The sequence below is a fragment of the Larus michahellis genome, chromosome 21, assembly GCF_964199755.1.
Source record: "Larus michahellis chromosome 21, bLarMic1.1, whole genome shotgun sequence".
Classification (NCBI taxonomy): Eukaryota; Metazoa; Chordata; class Aves; order Charadriiformes; family Laridae; genus Larus; species Larus michahellis.
This window is the reverse complement of record NC_133916.1, coordinates 2,697,676-2,719,186: the sequence shown is the minus strand read 5'-3', so window position 1 is coordinate 2,719,186 and position 21,511 is coordinate 2,697,676. Positions and strand designations below refer to the sequence as shown.

General features: G+C 48.9%; 1 protein-coding gene across 3 annotated transcripts in view; it reads right to left on the bottom strand.

Moving 5' to 3' along the window:
* The window catches only part of C21H6orf89 (chromosome 21 C6orf89 homolog), a 27,325-nt gene extending 5,814 nt beyond the window's left edge, over nucleotides 1-21,511 (bottom strand). The window contains exons 1-6 of one of the 3 annotated variants that reach the window (XM_074563995.1): nucleotides 21,336-21,511; nucleotides 15,498-15,705; nucleotides 14,058-14,223; nucleotides 1,956-2,110; nucleotides 1,513-1,634; nucleotides 125-251 (exon numbers count right to left, since the gene is read on the bottom strand). In XM_074563995.1, coding sequence (XP_074420096.1) covers nucleotides 125-251; nucleotides 1,513-1,634; nucleotides 1,956-2,110; nucleotides 14,058-14,223; nucleotides 15,498-15,686 — 759 coding nt within the window. In that variant the 5' untranslated portion in view covers nucleotides 15,687-15,705; nucleotides 21,336-21,511. Of the gene's footprint in view, nucleotides 1-124; nucleotides 252-1,512; nucleotides 1,635-1,955; nucleotides 2,111-14,057; nucleotides 14,224-15,497; nucleotides 15,706-16,050; nucleotides 17,514-20,033; nucleotides 20,162-21,335 lie in introns of those variants that run through there. The other 2 variants (XM_074563994.1, XM_074563996.1) reach the window with 2 other exon arrangements.

Here is a 21,511-nt window from a genome sequence, read left to right as displayed (position 1 = left end):
ACACTAATCCCTTCTGCCAGGATTCTATCAGCTGAAAATATCCTGCAAATCGCCCAAAGACTCGGGGGACTGGAGGACGAATCACAGACAGGGAGATAATACACCTCTGGGATGGATTTCTCACCTTATTCCCCAAATCTGGATGGCGGATGAGGAAGCAGCTCTCCAAGGACACTGTTTTGGGGAAGGACAGCAGAGAAGAAGAGGGGAAAAATTCCTGCAGAATCCAAGTTTTATTCACAGATTTGTTCCTAAACAAAACAAAACAACCCATATTAAAGAATTATCATGCAACGATAATGCTTGTATTTAAAAGGCTACTTCCAAGGTCAAAATTCTTCACAAATATTCATGCTTGATAAACAGCCTGCTGACAGACTAGCCTCTAGGCGCAGAATTCGACCTCTCAGCTTCCAAAGCTGTGCTCCTTCATACCTTCATCTTGGCACGGGCAGCAGGACCATGTAAACAGGGAACAAACAGATCATCATGGATCTCTAAACTTAATTTCCCTCCCACCTCTTCCCTTAAAATGATCTGAGTCATTGATCGGATCCATTAATCGCAAAAGATGCAGAGAGGTGGCATTGTACACAACCATAACTGAAACCACATGGCGAGGCGGGGGGAGTCCAAGTCTGTTCTCTAGGCCAGGGAATGTAACTGGAAAAGGCAGGGTGGGGCTTGTTATTTTTACATCTTTGTCTAGTGTCTTGACATGATTAATACTTCTGTCCCCTGATCATCCATCTACCAGTGCTGCAGTCGAGAAGTGCAGCAAGAAGATCCCATCTAAGCATTAGCCAAAGCAGACTCCACCATGCCTTTCTCCAAGTCTGCTTGGACACTGCTCCTTTGCTCCTACAGAGGTGCCAGGGAGCCTGGTCCACACCAGGTGGCACCTTCTCACGTTACTTCTCACCCTTCTCCACATGAAAAGACTTTGCTAATAAACTGGGTTGCTCTCTAATCTTAGAAACCTCTTAGACACCTCTTGGAGTTCACATGTCTTGTAGCCACACTAAAGGCTTTAGCAAAAAGCTTTTAGTTAACAGGGGGTCAGGATTAGGGTTGCCCATTTTTCCTGCGTGAAACCAAACACAAACTGCAGGATCCCCTGGCTTTCTGTTAATTCTCGGTGTTTTGCTAAAATCATGCCATTTCTTCTTGGTCAACACTAATGGTGAAGGATTTCCACTGGGCGGACAGCAGCGATGAGAAATGTAAACCAATTGCCTCAGGTGATCAGACCACAGCCCAGATGATTAACATATGGCCTGAAGAACAGGACTGAGCCGTCACTGGGATATTTTTGTCTTGTAAGGGGAGAAATATGCGAAGTCCCAGGCACAGCACTCCATTTTTAGTGCAGAAGTCTTCTGCTTGGATCAAACGACTTCCCTCCAGTTAAAGTGCAACGTGCAAGCACCTGGTAATTCACATCGGCCAAAAGCCTGGGCACCCCTGCAGAAGGGACGCATGCATCTATCACGGGTTTTGTCTTTGACTCACCAGGGAAAGAAAAATGGGCAGCTCCACAATTCAGCTGAATTTTCTTCTATTATAACCTCTGCCAGGTCTGGATCCTGGGACTGAAAATGCTTCAGTTCTTCATAGGAGAGATGCTGCCCTGTCTTAAACGACACAAAGCAAAGATAAAAGCTGGGCGCCTGGGGTTCTCTCCCTCTCCTATTTCCATCCTGCCAAAGAACATCCAAAAGTAACAGCCATCTAAATCGCTAAGTTTCCAACTATAACAATAATTAGTTAGAGGACCAACTTGCTAAGGATGCAGTGGGCTCCTCACCCCCTGACATCTTTAAACTGGGGCTAAATGTCTTAGATATATGTTCTATCAGCTGGAGTTTGTGGTTGAAAATACTGGGCAGGGGTCTTTAGGTGCTGCTAATCAAGAGTTTGGATTAATCATCTGGCCTGACATATCCATGCATTACCTTGATTAGAAAAGGCTGAGACCTCTGGAGCTTTTCTGATAGTTCTCCGAAGTCTGTCACTATCTGAAGGCTTTTCACAGCAGAACAGACTGTGCAGTTTGCAGGAAGCGTAGAGGTGTTCTGTCTGCAACCTGCTGCCCACCAGTCCTGGCATTCTTGGGAAGAAACAAGAGAAATGTGTTTAATAAGATCAAAAATGAATTGGAAAGGAGACAGACTCGATGATAAACTCATTCTCTCTAATATGAAACACTGAGATTTCTTATAGCTTCCAATGGTTGTAAGTTAATCAAAAAGAGCAAGTTTCACCAGGCCAGGGAACTTGTCACAGAACATTTACAGCACAGGCTGGAGATTCTGGAGATAAGGCTTGGGGTTGTGAGAAATGGGAGAGCTTTACAGAAATTACACTTTTCTGTACATATGAGGCATACAGGCTAAGTTACCCTTTCATTATCAATAGGAGGGTGGTGACCACTATATATAGTGCAATTAAATCGAAATGAGTCCACAGTCAAAAGAGCAATCCTCAAGGAGACACCCAGAAGATTTTAAAAAAAAAGAAGATCCAGGTTGAAAAGAGTAACTCTATTCTGGTTAGCACTGATGCCATGAACCCTGCTACGACATCCCTAAAATCACTACACTTTACCACCGCATTAACTAAGAAAGATTCTGTCCCGGGCAGAAGATGCTGGGGAATGTGGGATTTCACCAAGACGTGCTGCTGCTGTTTTCACTCATCCCATGCATTGACTTGAAGATGAACTGGGGAGAAAAGGCCCAGCACGAGAAACCCCTGGACCACAGCTATATCCATTTCAAATTCCAGAAATCACTGTTACACCACAATTGGCTGAACTGGCCTACGATGAACACTGCATATGTTTACATATTCAAAAATTCAATTTTTTTATGGGAAACCATTACTTGATGCCCATATCCCGCTTCCCTGCTCCAACTTAACAGCCCTCACAGCGCAAAAAAAGTAAGTAAACATTAACAGAAGAGACTTGTTGCAGCACTGAATGAACAGAAGAAGAGCTGATAATGCCTAACGCCCCATGTATTTCCATGCTAAAGGATCTGCAGGAGCAGCCACCACAATAAAAGGAGGCGGCTTTAATTTCACGGCAGTGACAGCCCTGGTTCTACAGCCTTAATCTGACAGGGAGATGTTTAACTTTGTCAGCGGCAGCAAACCCACCCGAATGCCTGATCTGTCAGGGCGGATTAGGAAAAACTGAAGGCTCAGGACACACCTCACACAAAAAGTCCAGAGATCTGTCCTCACGCCAGGCCCACCCGCCCCCCCGCACGGTGCCAGCGCATGTCAAAAGAGCTGATGTCTCCCGGACATTGCTGCAGGCCACCCACTCGGGAAATGGAGCGGATGGGAAAGGTGAGAAGGCAGAGACAGTGAAACCTGTCTGAAAAATAAAATTGGGAAATGTGGACGCACAGCAGCTTTTCAGGGGGGGCGAAAGAGACCACACACAGCCTGCCTGTTACTGCCATCGCAGCTTCCAGCCACACTCATGCTCCCGCACACGGGTAATAACTGATGAACAGCGCTTGATAGGAAAGCTCTTGTTTTATTTTTCCCTCCGACATCTGCAACAGACAACAAGGAATGTTCTAGAGGATTTACGTTCATTGGGACAGAACAACAAGGAGCAGATTTGGATTAATTTTGCTTTTTTCCTCTCTCAATATGTCCAGTCGACTCCCAAATGCTGCATTTCCCACCCTACTGCCGGGGTATGGACTGAAAGGGACTAGGATATAATTCCCAGTCTTTCTGGAAGACGCGTCTACACTGCTTTCAGGGAAAGGGGTAAAAAGGCAAAACAAAGTGTAAAATCCTTATTGCGAGCAGAAGTCCCAGTCCCATGAGAAACTGCTCCAACGTACTTTCCCTCCCTGCTCACAAGAGAAAAAAGAAAATCTTTGTTCCACTGCCTGTAGAAAGCTTCAATTTTACAACAACAAAAAAACTCAACTCACAAAAACCAGCTGGTCAGTGACAGGAAACAAAAGGCTGAAAGATCTCACCAGAGGAAGGGCAGTCGCCATGAAGAGAACAAGAAAATATATCTTATGGTGTCTCATCACACAGGGAGTAGCAATACTATAATTTCTTTCTGGGCAAAACTTAGAAACCTCATCCCAGAGCATTAAGCACAGTTGTCCCAAAATTTTCTCTTCGGGCTCAGGGCAGTGCCCCACGTAACGGGATGCTAATCAGCTTGACAGTATAGAGCTTGATTCCTCTTTTGAGCTAAGCTGGGATATTTGCATTCTCAATTGCTCGATTCAGGAGGTTATTTCTTTTCCCCATGAATAACCCAAGCGGAGCAGGGTTGAGACGCATTTCAAACGCCGCAAGTGGGGTTGTGGGATTTTTTTTTTTTCCCTTTTTTTTTTTTTCTTTCTTTTTTTTTGGTAATTAATCTTTTAGATTTATTGTTGAGGGTGTTAGTCTGTGCACCAGCATGCGTGTGACTGGCATGACAAGTACGGGCAGCGAGAAGCGCCTGCCCTTCCCAGGGAGGGAGGGAGAAGAGCCGGGGCGCAGAGGAGAGGGCATGCAACTGCACACTGGGGACCAGAGCAGGAGTTTTACCAAGGATGCTTATTCTCTCTTTCGATTACCCTCCCTGCATTCCTTTTACATTATCACCCTTCACAGACACCCTGGGGGATTATTTTGGTTTAAGTCGAGCCCGCTGTCTGTGCGCACGCACAGTCTGCTCGGAGACTGAAAAGAAAGATACACTCTTCATCCCAGTGCAACCATCACGTGCAGCCGTCACACGATGGTCCCATCCACTCGCATTCAAATGTTAAAGTGCTGGGCGTGTGCAATTATCCCTGCGGAGCCCGAGTGCAGGAAAGCAGCTGTAGTATTGACACGTACAATATCCATTGCGCGACAGAAGCGCGGGCCAGTCTCAGCTAACCTCTCCTCCGCGCTTGTGCTTTCTCACCCCTCTTTGAGGAGCAGCCTTCAGTTCGTAAAGCAGAACCTCAGCTCCCCATCGGTCATACCCACCTAATACTTGCTTTTATGCTTTATTGGCTCTCCAGAACAAGAGCTGTCTCCTCCCCTGTGTCAGGATAACTCCTAGCAGAGCCAGGGCTGGGGACTTCCAGCTGCTAACGCAGCACAGACAGAGATAACAACTTTCCTTAAAATGCGCCTATGATTAATGCTAGAAGGAGTTTATGACTGTACTTTCCACTCTGCAGAAAAATAATTTTCAACTTGCAATTAGTTTCAAATGAGTACCCCGCCCTTCTTGGCCATTTTCACAGAGGATCTCCCAAGTTCTTGGCTGTCCCCAGAACTACAGAGGGGTGTGTGTGCACAACCCCAGAGATGCTGGGTGTGGATGATCAGATTGGAAGCTAAGAGGTTACTGAGAAGACCTGGCCCTGCTTCTATGGTTTTACTGCAGTGAAGCAATAAAACTTATGGAAACTTGCCCACATAGATCTGAGAGCAGCACCTCAGCAACAGCCCTGGTGTCTTTAGGGACGATATGGAGAGCTAAATATCAGTCTGCGACTGCAGCAGGTTCAAAGGGAAGCCCTGTAGCCGGGCGACCTTTTGCTCCTGCAAGACACAGGGAACCAAGGGCTGCTCCTGACCCTAATGAAGTGTTGAGAACGTAAACCCTGCTGCACGTAGAGCTGCAGGTGCTGAGGCAGCTTGCTGGCTCTCCACCAAGCTGGTTTGCTCCCCAGCACTCAGGAATACAAGGCTGAAGGAACCTCCAGCAGGCGAGCGATGGCTAGGTCTGCACAGGAAAGTCTGGTCCAGGGGAAGGGGGACTCCCCCAGGACTTCGCAGTAACCCCAGGTCTTCTGACCTTACAGGTCGTTGCTACCCTCACCCATGATAACTAGAAGAAAGCTCCCCGGAGGACTGCCTAATGCTCTAAGCAGCTCCACAATCTGCAAAGGTTGGTTCCAAATCCCCGATTCCTCTTAGGATGACACTATTCCCCATTCCCACCATGTACCTCACTAGGGACCAGCGCTACGAGGGTTCAGGGAACTTCAGGAAGCCTAGATGAACTCAGGGCTCTAAAGAAAGACTAGCCTGTGCGCTGAATATTCACAAGACATTTCTCTGTCCTTTCTTGTAGGTCCATTGTACAAGTCTGGCTGCAAATGCTCATTAACACCCAAAACACTTTTGGAGTGTCCCTCACAGGATCCAACACAGCATCAAGAACTACAAAAATACTTGTAATCAGGGTAGGTGAGCAGGTAAAACCTCAGGGCTCTCAAAAAGCATGAGCAACTCTACATTGGCCAATTCAAATGTAAGCTCAGGATGGGATGGACTCACCCGGGCCCAACCCAGTGACACATTTATGGCACTGCACTGACAGCCACAACCTTGCTCCTACGTGCTACATCCAAAAATGAGAAGATGCTGATGTCCACTCCTACAGTGTCTCCCCTCAGCTGCACATTTCTAAAAGACAGGGAATTTTTCAAGGTGGATCTGAAGAGACCCTTCAAAAGAAGGGATTAAGAACTCAGCCTACGCTCTGCTGTCTGCGACCACACTTTCCCCTTGGCCAAAGAGACCCTTCATGGACTTGCATCTGACACAGACCATGGGATACTTACCTCGTCCATTAATTGTCATAGCAAAAGCCCAACTCCCAGTTGATTCTTATGGTTGACATAGGGTAGAGCTTTTTAAGAGGCATTTGACCCTACCTGTAAAATTCCCACTGATGAAGGGGCCACAAGATCCTCAGCGCTCTGACATCCCATTACTATCACCACAGAAGGGCTGCAGCTCTCCCTCCAGTTGGAAACATCTAGCTTCCAGATGCTGGATTTTACAGTGCTGTTTTCCATTATTTTAAGGACAGGGATTTGCAAGGTCTAGCCCTTAACCTTGAAGTGAAGTTGCAGCTCATAACCTACTGTTATTGCTTTGACAGCCAAAGAATATGCAGGCCAGGTTGTTCTTACTCCTAAGATACGACTAGCCACTTGCCACATTGAGACCACTTATAGATACTATACCATAGCCTCAAGTGAGTAGCTCGTTACTTGTCAAGCTACGTCATTGCAGCAGGACATACTATATGCTTATCACGCTCCCTTTCCTAGACTTTATAGAAAGATAAAACAGTATTTTAAACACTCAAAGCAATTTGGACATCAATTCATGATCACAATCTATGACCTGGGCAAATCTCATCATTCTTACTTTACAGCTGTAGAAATTAAGAGCTTTGCAATTACTGTGTGGCACAGTTCGGAGGAGACATTGGCAGCACTTGGCCCAAAAGCAACATTTCCCAAGCTCCATCTTGCTGAAATTTTTCACTAGGCTAAAAATTAATTTGATCATTTATAATGTCATGTCAAAGTCAGGCTAAACTGATGAGTTCTTGAGTAAGTCAGACAGGAATCATAAGGAGTGCTTATTAATTACAGTGTGGAAGTCCTGATTAAGGAATGCATCACAGTGGGGTTTTAAATCTATACTACAAAGAGGGTCCCTGTGCAACACAAGATCCTCACTTCTTTCTCATATGGAACTTTTTTGTAGCTCTGACTATATTTAATATATTTGTGCCACGAGAAGAAACTACCTCCCCATTTGGTTCACAGCATTTTTAGGAACAGCTAGCAACAAAATAACAGCTACAAACAAACCCATCAAGAAACTTCTACTTTTGTTCTGGGTAAAAAGTCAACATCTCGAAGAACTACTCATTCATTTCACTAATGGGTAACGGCTGGTCAAACAACCAAATGATGATTAGTCAATCTCTAGCAAAGCACAAAAATGATTTTGATCCAACGAGACATTGTGAAATCAAGTCTGCTCAGCCTAGCCCAAGAGGAATTCAGAGTCCACTGGGGCAAAAGAGCATTATTTCCAGGAGAAATCTGCACCTACCAATCTAGAAAACTGAAGGCAGGGACCAAGCTGTCAGGAAAGCCTCCAAAGTCCACTCCAGCCTGCACCGCTGGTGACGTGCCCTAGAAGGCAGCTCGTGCTGCTCTGGCAGCGTCCACAGCAGCGGTCTGGCTCGGAGGAACAGCACACTTTGGAAGCAAATCCCTCCCAGTTGCTGCCATTTGCCCGAAGGTGGCTTCACTCCGTAAAAGGTTTGATGTGCCTGTGTCACTAGCGCAAGGAGGGCTCTGCTAGGCTGCTAAATGCCTCTGTGACAGGCCACGCACGGCACGCTCGCTCTCTCTCCAGGGAAGCAAATCCAAAGCGAGAATTCGCTTGCTCTGCAAATGAGGAAACAAGAAATTCTGGAGGCATCAAAATATAGAAGCAAAAGGAAGAGTTTTTCATCTTCTGGATTACCACAATGATTTGGAGTTAGTTTACTGTCAGTAAATGCAAACAAACAGTCCACTGGCTGAACGGAGGCCAAAGTAAAGCAGTATACAAAAACAGCTTGGCACCACCCTGCACTGCAAAGTCAGCCTTTTTTTTTTTTTTTCCCCCCTTTGAACGAGCCAAGACACACGTGTCTGTTGGTCACTCTCAGGTTATATTATAAAAGGGTTGTTTACACACACACAAAAAGAGATCAGATAAACTGGCAGCTGTACAGCGATGGGAGGGAGCCCTGCACAGTGCTGCAACCCACATACACCTCAAAACGCTCCAGCCCCTGGAGCGGGTGCATGAAAATACGCACAAACAAGAGCAAACCAGCTTAACTTTGCTTAGTGGGGGAAAAAAAAAAGAAAAAAAAAGTGAGATCCTTGATGAGCAAGAGGAGAAGGCCACGCTGAAGGCAGCACGAAGTTAGAAATCAGATCCTGCTTTACCTCCCAAGCAGCGTTGTTGTGCAACCCTTTCATTCAGCGCAGGCCCATGTTCCTCGGGCTCACGCATCGCTGAACCCAGCAGGTCAGACGCAGCGTGGGCTGCAAAACCCACGGGGAAAGACTGGCTGAATACCTGGGCGCTTAAGCCCATGTCGAAACAGAAAGTCCACCCTCACGTAAGGCAGGCGTGCTGGATGCTGCCTTTCTGCACGGAGCTGCGCCAAGGATGAACACACCTCAGGGCTAAAGTAAGAGGGGAGGAGAGGAGTGTGAGAAGCGAAGAGAAACGCGGCAGTGGCTGGTCCACTGCAGGCTGCCTGCGAAGGGTTAAGATGAGAAAGACGGCCAGGACCTGGCCAGGCGCCAAGACAAGCCTCCAGCTAAATGGAAGGTGGCCAGCCAAGAGGCAGAGGCTGCCGTCCTCTCCCAGACACCCAGCCTGCTGTGACCCGTCCCCAAGGCACCCAGCAGGCCTTGGGACGGGACAGTGACAGGCCATTTACAAGGCGTTGCTTAAACACAGTTCCTCCAGCAGGGTTCCTTTCTCTAAAATAAATTACATATAAAACCCATAGACATAATTTTAGCCCTACTGGTCTCGGCAAAAAGGAATATTTAACACGAGGAGTCTTCTCCAAGCTAGGGACAACTAGCACAGGATCCCTTTTCCAACACTGAGCTATGTATATGCTTGCATCTGATTTTAGGTGTGCTGAGCAGCTACCGATCCAGTTGATTTTGAACTCTGTACGACGTATGCGGTGAGGACTGGGTCTCATTATCAGAAGCAAAGTTGGATTTTCCTTGAGGTCGTTACAAACGCCTGCTATCGGTACAACGAGCAAATTGTCACGTTGTTGCATGAGAGCCTGTTCGCCACTGCCCGACCTGCTCTGCTGAGGTTTTTGAGCTGTGAGGACTGAATTTACCATAGGCAGACACACAGGTTCATGTAAGAGCAACTTAACGCTCTGCTCATCACGTCATTGCTCTGTGTGGCTTGCAGGAAACAGTCATCAACCAGTTGACATGAAAATTCATATTTAGATATTAACAAAGCTATACAGATGTCACACAGTTGTGAAGGGAAGAACCACTGAAAAACGAGTAGGGTGATCACCATTGTGGGTTTAAAACTACAAAAAAAAAAAAAGAGAGAGAGAAAACCCCTTTTCGTTTGGCTCCAATTACTACAGACTTTGAGAGCTCATTCATGGACATGCTGGAGCAGGGTCAGAGGCAGCCTCAGAGATGCTGGGAGGGCTGGAGCCCCTCTGCTGTGGGGACAGGCTGAGAGAGCTGGGGGGGTTCAGCCTGGACAAGAGAAGGCTCCGGGGAGACCTTCCAGCCCCTTCCAGTCCCTAAAGGGGCTCCAGGAAAGCTGGGGAGGGACTCTGGATCAGGGAGGGGAGCCATGGGACAAGGGGGAATGGATTTACACTGGAAAAGGGGAGATTTCGATGGGATCTAGGGAAGAAATTCTTGGCTGTGAGGGTGGTGAGCCCCTGGCCCAGGTTGCCCAGAGAAGCTGTGGCTGCCCCATCCCTGGAGGGGTTCAAGGCCAGGTTGGACGGGGCTTGGAGCAACCTGGGCTGGTGGGAGGTGTCCCTGCCCAGGGCAGGGGGTAGCACTGGCTGGGCTTTAAGGTCCCTTCCAACCCAAACCATTCTGTGTTTCTTTTATATTATTTCCTAATGCTTGCAGGGAGAGGGAGGTACCTGCACCCCTACTTACCACCAAAGAACTGAAACACAGAGGGAATGACACTTCCACCCCAGCCTATGTCAGAGAAGAGAAACGAATCCAGGTTACATAGGCCCTACTTTCTCCTTGGGACAGCACCAGAAGGTCAACCCATGTGCCCACCCAAAATCCACCATGTTCCTTATAGGAGGTAGAGCCCAGAGGTCTGCAAACCCACTGCCTCCCTGGGGGCTACCTGAAGCACAGATCTACCCGGTCAACAGCCACAGGCCGTGGTGGTGAGAGGCGTTTCCTCCAGCCCAAAGCAGGCAGCGTGACCCAGCACTGGGGCTTTCACAAGCTCTGCGTAAACACCAGCTCAGGAAGACCAAATGCAAACCACATTTATGCAGAAGTTTTCCCCAACTGAAGGGCCCTCAGTTCCTAGCCCTGGGAAAACAGCTGAAAAAGAGGCATGGACGCCAAGGCCAAGGGTCTAAGAGTCAGCTTTGAAGAAACAAAGGGTGGGAACATTAGTTTTAATATGGGAATTGGTCCGGGGGTGAAAGCCAGCAAGCAACGGAGCAGAGAGACAGGCAAAAAGGAAATTTACTTTGGACCTAATCCTATAAACTTAATGCAATCAAGAGCTTTGTGGACACTGCTCCTCACCTTGGCCGCTCAAAGGTCCACCCACAGCCACCGACAGACAGGCAGCCCTTGTTATCCACAGCACGGCTCTTGGGGTGGAAGGGACGAGGATGATGGTGGGGATGAAGGCAGATCACCCTGAGTATACTGCACCCCCGCTCCTCCCAAAGCCTCACCACTACTCTAACATGGGGCTCTGGCTCTTGGGGTAAAACCAGGCATCCGAGCTCCCTTTGTTCTGCAACACACACCTGCCTGCTCAGCCCACATCTACCAGGAGACCAGGCTCCAACCTGCAATCCCGGAGACAGGAAAGCTGCTGTGGGCAGGCTCAGGAGGGACAGCACGGCCCCAGAGCACATCCCCACGCAGGCGGGCTGTCCCTGCCTGCCCAGGCGGCTTCAAGCCCGGAGGAAGCAAACTGGACCACCCATGCGCCCACACTGGCCACGACTGGGCTCCGTCCGCACCACATTGGGCGGCGCAGGCAGGGGAAGCCTGCCAGCGCTGCCGGTGGGCCAAGGCAGCCTCCGAACGGCTAACAGGTGGCTTTCAACAAGAACAGCCCGAGCTGGATTTGAACTGGTGCCCAAGCACAGAAAGTTCCAAGTTTCCTCCTCAGCCCCCTCAAAATTTTCATCTACCAGGATCTACGTAGAGAAAGGACTCGTCTGTACATCGAGTCCCTTCGTTAGTGCTTTTCTCTGCTGCTCAGTCTCCTTGGACAGTGCCATCTCCTATGCAATCACGCACCAGAGAACACTACGCCTGCTTACAAAACCTCCCGGCCTTATGCTCGCATCAACAAACAGGATGACAAGCCATAGCACTACCCCTTCCCTTCAGCAGACAACAAGGCCAAAATTAAGGGCAAAACGTCACATCATGCACAAGGCAGGGCTGACAGACAGCTCGGGAGCCCCCCAGCCCCAGGCCATGCTGCTCCCTCTTCCGGATCCCTGCTGGATGGCTTTACTATGGTCCACTCAGCAGCGAGCCGTGAAGTTGACACCAGCGCCATTGGGACAGCCGGATGCTGGGAGAGCCCCGGGGGCCGCAGCTGCCTGCTGGGAAGCCAGGACGTGAGGGATTCCCACAGGATCCCAGCCAAGGTTCAGGCTGGGTGCTGCACTCTCCCATTCCAATAACCAGAGTCTAGTCCACTTTCTTTTGCTGAGGCAGGATCAAAATTACCCCAGCCACCCCTAGCGAATATGTTAATTGGGACATGCTATGGTTTCCACCACACCTAATACTGTTGGAAAAACAGAGCGGCAACTGCCTCATCCCCTCTGCACCTCCCCTCCTTTTCCCAGAGCTCGCTTGCTGTCCACCCTATTGCTCATGACTTCAGAAGATTTCCGGGACTCATGGAGGTATGAGGGGTTTTATATGCATTTAAACAATCGCCTCACATCCTTCCTCCCCATCCATCCTTCCCTTTTGCCCTGCTCCTTTGGATGTTTCCCTGTCTCCTCCCCATTCAGCTGGTTTCCCCATCAGTAGCCCAGACTTGCTCCTGCTCTTATTTATCTTCACAGCAACAGGCTCGTGATTTCAGGCAGCCCTTGTCCTATAAACCTTTTGCTGTCCCAAGGAACCTCCCTGGGCTCTCCCCACCCAAGGGAGCCTGGCGGCATCTAAAGGAAGAACCTACCAACCTTCTGAACAAAACTTCACTGAACAAATAGGAACATTAAAGTTCACGTTGGTTTCCTCCTCCATACAGAAGCAGAGGGGTCTTCACTCATGTCAAGGCTGAAATGCAGTAGATACGCAGGCTACAAATGCCAAGTCGCTATCAGAGCCATCTCCTCGCCTTTGTTTTTTCCTCCCTGTGAGAGATGCCAGTGTATAAGGAAGGAGACGAACAATGGGGGATACCCCATCCCACCCATACGGGCCCAAACCAACAGAAATCCCACGTGTCAGCGGAAGAGAGGGAGACACACAGAGAAAACGCAGGACGGCGCTGGCATTTCAGGGCGCCCTTTTTAGCTACGGCAGGAAGGTCAGAGCCAGAACAGGCAACTCCAACACAATGAGCTGCCGAAGCTAAATATAAACCCGTCGAGGGCATGGATACAGGAGTTTGTTTTTACAGTGAGCCGACAGACGATCAACATTGTGCCACATCCCTGCTCAAAATAATTCACAGCTTTATCACCACTGACAGTCTTTGTATTTTATCAGAGGCAGAGCCCATGCTTACACCCATTTGCCAGCCTAAGTCAGTGGAAATGATTAACTGAGAATGAGAAATACTCAAAATTTTCCATCTCTATTATGCCAGCCTCGGAAAATCTATTATGTTGCTCTCCTGTGATGGGACCACCTCATTAGGGAGCCATTTATCTAGCTTCCTCACACACACATTACTCTTAATGTTAGGTTAACTGCTATAAACGCCCTAGCTCTCAAGCCCCCAGTCCTTTCCCAACATGCCACTTGGCAAAAACTACCCTTCCTCGTCACGTGTTGAGGTTTTTACACTTTGCTCATAGATACCAAGATTTGGTTGACAAACTGTTTTTGCCTGCTTACTCGGGGGGGGGGAGAAAAAAAAAGTGACATTTACCCAGCATAACTCAGTATGATTCTCAGAACTGAAGAGATCTTTTTAGAGGAAGGGGAACTCTTGTGGAAGAAAAAACCTGAGGTGTTAAAAGCAAGAAAAAGAGAACGTGCAAGAACAAAACGAAGTTAGAGACAAAATATGCTTCAGTCCCAGTGAACGGAAGGAAAAGTGCCCTAGCTAGAACTCAGGATGCTATTTTTAAGTACAGTGGTAGGAAAAGAGAAAACCATGGTGCCATGCCAGTAACACGTTTGTTATTTGGTGCCCAGGGAGACACTCAAATGATTCGCATGGCTGATATTTAACTTGGTATTTCTTGCTAGGCTTATGTTACAGCAGAGAAATCGTTTCCTTACTCTCGAGCATGTACTTCTTGGCAATGGGCAGAGAGAGCAGCCGGATGTGACCGATGAGGGAGCCCCAGGCATGGGCTCTGGAGAGCGGAGCTTCGGGTGGCAGCGGGCTGTATGGCTGGATCACAAAGTAAACAGTCAGCAAGACCAATCCCAGCGTGAGCAGGCCCTGCGAGAGAAAAGAGGCATGTAATTAATTATATGCAGTGAGTTGGTGTGTCTTCAGAACAGGACACACCTTCTGGCTGGTATCAGAGGGTTGTGGCTGCGTACTGTAACAGGAACACTCACATTTTTGCTGTGGCTCCTTGTTCAACTGCAATGCTATTTACGTACACAGAGTTGTCACTCAGTTTTATTGTTAGGGGTGTCCAAGGACAAAAATCAAGCAGCCTTCAAACCCAAGCCACACAACTCTGTTCTTCTATCTTAGCACTGCAAGTAATCTAGCGCCAGACCAATGAGGATCATCTACAGATACTTCCGATTCCTCCCACCTAATCAAATAAAAGCTCGCACTTCTGCCATACCTCTTACACAAGGTTTTCAAGGCTTTTTGCAAACATCCGTCAAGCCTTGAAACGCTTTGGCAGAGTTGGCACCAGCTCCCTCCTCCATACCAGAATCCCAAATAAGCCTTAAAGAGATGACATGACGCATTTCGCCCCCTGGCCAAAGTCAAAGTGAATCAACAACAAAAACAAGAACAGAAGCCAAAAGTTCAAGCTTCCAGTCTCCTGTTCTCCTGCCTCATTTTACAGCTTTTTATAGGACACGAGGAAGAAAGCTTGATTTTTTTTCTAAATAGAAACCATCCCAATGATTTTGTACAGATGACACTAAAATATTACTGAATATTATGCCAGTGGGAAGCTTTTCATCCTTGTAGCAAACACCTCGAACCTGCCTAACAATAGCATCCTTTCACCCACTTTGCAAAACCTTTTACAGCATCTTTTAGTTATGGGTCTCAAAGCATTTTTCTAGCATCAAGCATCACGGCAACCGGTTTATTAGACTAGAAGGAGAATAAAGACAGGCAAGAAGCTTGTGACAGGATCAGAAACAGAACTTGGATCGCTTCATTATTCAACCCTGAACTTTAAGAATCTCCTCCCTTCCTCACAGTTCCACTGAGGGTGTTGACACTAGGAATCTTTGCCTGAAGAATCAATCCAAGCCTCATTCTTTAATAGTTTAAGGAGAGGAAGGTGTTGACATGTTAAACTTTCGATGTACATGAGTAATTTCAAATCTCGGTCGGCTGTATTCTGTTTTCAAACAAGCTCGTGGGACAAAGGAAGGAAACTACACTTCACAGCTTTTTAAATAAAGAACTCACAAAAAGTCATCAAGAAAACGCAATGGGAAATAAAAGGTTCAGGTGCAAAAGAAGAACTCCGACCCTCCAAATGGTCTGCTCATGCCCAAAAGACACCTTACCTTGTAGAGTGCTACTAAGATAGGGTACCGCGGAGGTCCCCTTTGGGGTTCGTTTCTTTCCAAGAGCTGCTTGATAAATTTCTCAATGGCTTTTTCTGACATCCCACACTGGTGGCCAGTCTGCCTCACTAGATCAATCGTCTCCGATAGCTTGTCATAGATGCTGAGCTCGTTGGCCGAAAGCTCCATGGCCTCCGATGAAAAATCCCTGCGGAGAGATTCAGTACATTAACAGAAAACACACTCCAGCCGTACAGCTCAACACCAGCATGTGCAGAGAGATCACAGGAACGTCGCAATGTCTAGGCAAGAAGGAAGGCTTCTCCGGAGCAAACCTGTTCACAGCCTGAGGCACAACATCTAGCTGCAATCCTAATAGTCTCAGCTGGTTCAATATCTCCCTGGGATTGAAAGAAGCCGTGAAATTTCCTGACAAGAGAAGAACCGGCTGAGATTCACAGCTTATGTAAATGAACAAAGCTTCCCAGAAATCAATGAAACTCCATTTATTCATCTATTCCAAATGAATATGTCCCATAAAGCGATTGCTCACCAAGTACAAGAGCCGGCAATACAAAGCTGATCATCACACGCAGTGGCCAAGCTAAGCTCGCCTGCGCTATCATTTTAGTCACTTATATTAACGTAGGTTTGTTTTCATTAAATCTCCTGACAGCAATAAGAACATGATAGAGAAATAAGCAGTACATGCGGGGCAAAGTTCAACAGTTTACAATTTGTTTAGGTTTTCGCAACATGACGTCCAGGCCAACTGATTATTGAGTAACAGTAACGTGATAGCAGCATGCTCTGCAGGCAACGAAAGGTCCTAGTTCCTCTGAAAATTTGCCTGCAGGTCGTTCAGATGCAGAAATACCACCTAACTAAATACCACAGGAAGAATAGCATCGTGAATACAAAACAGAGACAAAATGGCATTTAACAGCAAATTATTTCCCACCGTGAAATTTCAACGGGGAAGCTTGTAAGAACACACCTATGAGCGATCAACATTAAGATGACCAAAAAAAAAAAAAAAAGAAGATAAATGCATTCCTCTACCGCTCCCCCTGTCTGCCACAAAGGCAGAGCCTTGCGATACCAAGAGCAGCAGATGGGCTGAAGAAAAGATGCAAAGAAACTGCTGGACAAGCTAATAGCTGCCAATGCGAGAATCTTATCGTTAGAGAGACATTTAGCCTCAGAGAAACACTGCTGGGGGAAAGGGAGCATCTGTGAGGCCTTGCTTTGCTTCTTGTTTCTGAGCTGGGAAAACTAACTTGGATCAAACTGGAACAACCGAAACTCTTTCTGGAGAGACACAATTTAGCAATGCATCACCCTGAATGCACAGCCTGAGGATCATCATGTAAAAAACACAAGCAGCACAACCGATACACCCAGCTCACAGCTGAAAATGGCAATCAGGCCCCTTTTTCTCCAAGTACCCCCTGACACCAGCAACCCGTTCGTGAATCCCGCGTTCTGCTTCACCCAATTCACCACCTCGCCCCAGGGAGTCTGGCGCCGAACTGCAGGAATTGTATAACTATTTACACAGGTCTGCTCTGCACACACCTCGCAGCACAGCTGGCGTTTTAAAAGCACAGATCCGTTTTGCTCACTCGAGAACAAGCTGACAAGCACTGCATAACATGCTACCTAAACTTAGATTTGCTCTGCTGTAACTCATTCTGGCTGCTCCTGCAGGACAAGTCAGCCATAAATGGATGTACGTACCAAGAAATAAGATTTCACCAAACTTGAAATCTGATTTGCCTTTAAAGAACTGGTTGACAGCTCTCCCCCTAAACCATGGGCTCCTACAAGTCAGAACCCAAGCCATGTGTCGTGGTTTTGGCCGGATTGGCCAAGTAGAATGACAGATGGCCCTCCCCCCGACCTCCAAAGAGAGGAGAGGAAGAGACAAGGAGATGTATGAGTTTAGAAAGAGAACTAAACTACTTTAATAAAAATATTAATAAATAATTAAATAATAAATAATAATAAAATTTTTAAAAAGTATATACACAAAACCGTATCCAGCTCCTAGGATGACCTCCCATCACCAGCAGGCACAGGGAAAGTCCCAGACTGGAGACAGTGATGGGCAGGAGCTGAATTCCGGATCTGGAATCAGGAATGCTCAGATCGGGATCAAAGGCAGACGAACAGACAGGGTCCTCCTCGGACGTCGGCCATTGAAGAAAGAAGACTTGACCTTTTGATCCCTCAGCTTTTATACTGAGCGTGGGGCAGATGGGATGGAACACCCCTGTTGGTCAGGTTTGGGTCACCTCTCCTGTCCACTCCTCCCTACAGGTGGGACCCCTCTAGGCTTTTCCACTTCTGACCCTCTAACGGGGCAAATAACGAAATTAGCTGACCTTAGTTGTTATAGCAGCAAGTATAAGCAAGAGCCTCTCTGCGTACCATCCCTTGGTATAATCAGGTCTTATCACTCTGAGAGAGAACAGTTTCTGAACAATATGCTGTTAATTTCAGAGTTTAGTCAGTTAGAAGAGGCCCAGCTAAAAAGTAAAATTACAAGACAGAAAATTGGTTCTGTTTTACCTCACACCAGGACACCATAGCATTTTATATCTTTTTTTCCTGCAGTGCTAGAGTGTAGTTTCAGAAAAAAACCAACCACTTTTCAACAGGACTCTCCCTTCCAGATAAACTCCCTGTTCTGCTCTTGCACATTTGTTTATGTGGTCACATGGTGAATCAGATCAGGAAAATTATCTGGCTGAAAAATAACTCCTATTTGTTTGGTCAGCAGCTGCCTAAGCATCCAACTCAAGCAGTTAATGTCAGATGTTACATTAACATTAGTGTCAAATTTCTAGCCACAGCCTTAGAAACACCAAAAGAGTAAAATGCCAAATTAAAACCTAACCCCAAGCACGCAATGAGAACATACTGCACTACATTGCCAGGTTAATTAGCTCCTGGCCCTGTTCTACTGACATTCCTTGCGTTCCATGCAAATATTTGTCCCAGATCTTACCACCTGAGCAGCCCCATGGGCCAGCAAAGCTGCCCTAAACCAGGTTTGATCAATAATATCTCATTATGGATCGTAAGCTCTCCAAGGCAGGAACCTTTTCTTGTCTGTAAAGCACCTGGCATGCACTTGGCTCTATGAAAACAATACACTGCTTTACAAACTCTTTCATTTATGTAATACCCTGCTTCATATAACAAGCAAGAGCCAGCACATCTGCAGGACATTAAATGCCTTTTTTTTTCCCCCTAGCTTTTATGATTACCCTAGTTTGCCTTGATGCTGCAACTGGTGCATTAAATGGTCTGAAAGGTTATCTAGCTTCCTCAGGCTCCCGTGTGCCAAAGCTTTCGCCCGTGAAGTTCTCCTGTGCTGAATTCCAGCAGTTTCAGCGAGCTTTCCCTGCTTACAGAATCTGCCTGGAACCACTTAAAACAGAAATACTGTCAAATGTGGTGATTTCCCCCTTTCCAAACAGCAGGAGCATCCCGCTAGGATAAAATGCTGAGATGCATCTTCCCCCCCGCCCCCCCATTTGTCTTCAACTCTGAACAAACACCTTTGTAGACAACCCCTGCAAGTCACAGGCACTAAAAACCCAATGCAGCTCCTTGGCAAACTCAAAAGTAACCAAGGTCCTCAGCTAGGAAATAAGGCATTGGGCTCTCACATTGTTTTGAGAACAGATGAGGCCTTAAAAAACAAATAACAACCCATTATTTCCCTTCCTATTACCACAATACAACCGACAAAATAATAACAACAGACTACTGTACCCGCTCCGCCATCACACACACAGACTGAGCAAGTCTTATCCCTTGCACACAGCAGCCCCTCAGAGACAGGCCTTTGAAACGAGGGAACCCATATGTTAGGGCTATTTTTTTATAAACTCCGCCACCCTAGGAGGAATAAGCAGCTCTCTCTGCAGACATACATAGCGATGGTTCTCAGCCTGACGGGTTTCGACCAGAGCGCCCAGTCCCACCCGCAAACCTGATGCACAGCGAGGTGTTCCAACCCAGGCCTTAGAAAGATAAATATTTAGAGAGAAACGCTGTCGCAGGAGTCTTTAAAAGGGAAAGCTTGCTTGCCTTGCTGGTGAACCTGAAACAGCGATATAATTAAAAAAAACCCATTCTCATCTGCTTTAACACCATTAATCCGCCTCCCTCGGCCCTGCTCAGGGGGGTCAGGTCCCAGCTCTGGGCTAAAAGCCCTCGGGAGCGGGGCCTGCACCCCACCACAGGCCCACGGCATCGCCCTTATTAATCTCTGAGGCAGAGGAGCTCCAGCCAGAGCCTTTCTTTTTTTTTAATTAAAAAAAATAATCAGTAAATTGAGGAGAAAACAGCCCCCACCCCCGCAGCTGGGCGCCTGGCGAGGGCCTGGTTGAGGCCCGGGGAGCCCCGCCAGGCCCGGGGAGCCGCCACCCCCCACCTCCCGGCCCGGGCCCACCGTGAGGGGCCGAAGTTCCCCCCCGACCCCCCGGCCCCGTGCCCCCCGTCAGCCGCCCCCGGCCTCACCCCGGCACCGCCCGGCGGCTGCCCCGCTCCGCCGCCCGGCTCCGGGCTCCTCCCGCCCGCGATGGAGGCGGGACGCGGGGGGCCGAGGGGCCGGGCCGGGCCGCCCCCCCGCTTCCTGCTTCCGACATGGCGCCGGGCCGGGCACCCCCACAACCCTGGCGGCCCTAAGACCCCCCCCCGCATCCAGAGCCCTCTCCCCCGGTGGCCCTGAGACCCCCCAATACCCACCGGAGCCCAGCGTCCCCCTGAGACCCCCCAGCATAGATTTGAGCCCAGAACACGGACAAACCCCTGTATCCCTAACACACACACCCCCAGCACCCCCCCGAGTCCATGAGCACCCTCAGCTCCCCTTCAGGCACCTGTCTGAAGCCCCAGCACCCTCAGACCCCCCCGGGAACCCTCAGACCCCCCTGCAACATCCGCTTCCCTAGGACCCTCAGACACCCCCCCGGGCAAGACACCCTCCCCCCAGCACCCGCTTGGGCCCACGAACACCTCGAGACCCACCCAGCACCTGCCTGACCCCCCATTACCTTCAGACATCCCCCCCAGCACCCCCCTGAGCCCCCAGCAACCTCAGACACCCCCCTGCTAGTCCCAAGACCCCGCCAGCACCTACCTGAGCCCATAACAACCCTGAGGCCCCCCCCCCCCCAGCACCAGCCTGACCCCCCTGGGAACCCTAAGATGCTCCCCCCCAGCACCCACCTGAGCTCATGAACACCTTGAGAACCCCCCCTAGCACCTACATGACCCCACCATTACCCACAGATCCCCCCCAACAACCACCTGAGCCCCCAGCACCCTCAGACACCCCCCTGCTAACCCTAAAGCCCCTCCCAACATCTCCCTGAGCCCCCAGCACCCTCAGACCCTCCACCAGCACCTTAAGATGCCCCCCACCCAGCACCCACATGAGCCCCAAGAACCTTAAGACACCCCCCAACACCCACCTGAAACCCCAGCACCCTCAGACTCCCCCCAGTAACGTTAAAAAAAAACCCCAGCACCTGCCTGAGCGCACAGCACCCCCAAGACCCCCCCAGCACCCCCAAGACCCCCCCAGCACCCCCAAATCCTTTGATAGCCAGATCCCACAGCACCCCTGAGATCTCCTTTGCACCCCCTAAGACCCCAAGATAGCCCCAGCATCCCCCCCCAGCGCCCATCCATCACGCCCTATGGCCCCCCAGACCTGACAACAGCCCCCCCCAGACCCATTTACCTCCCCCAGCTCCACTGCGCACCATTTCTGCTCCCCACCAAGACCCATCCAGTGCCCCCCTAAAGCCCACTTACCCCCAGCCCCGCGGGGACACGGCTGCCTATTCCCGCAGCTCGAGTGACAAGCAGTGACGACCCACGGGGTGTTAACCCCCTAAAAAGGGTGGGAAAGCCCTAAAAAGCATGGGAAAGGCTTCCAGGACTAAAGGGCTGGGAGATGGAGCGAGTGGAGGTCCCCAGAGCCACCCCAC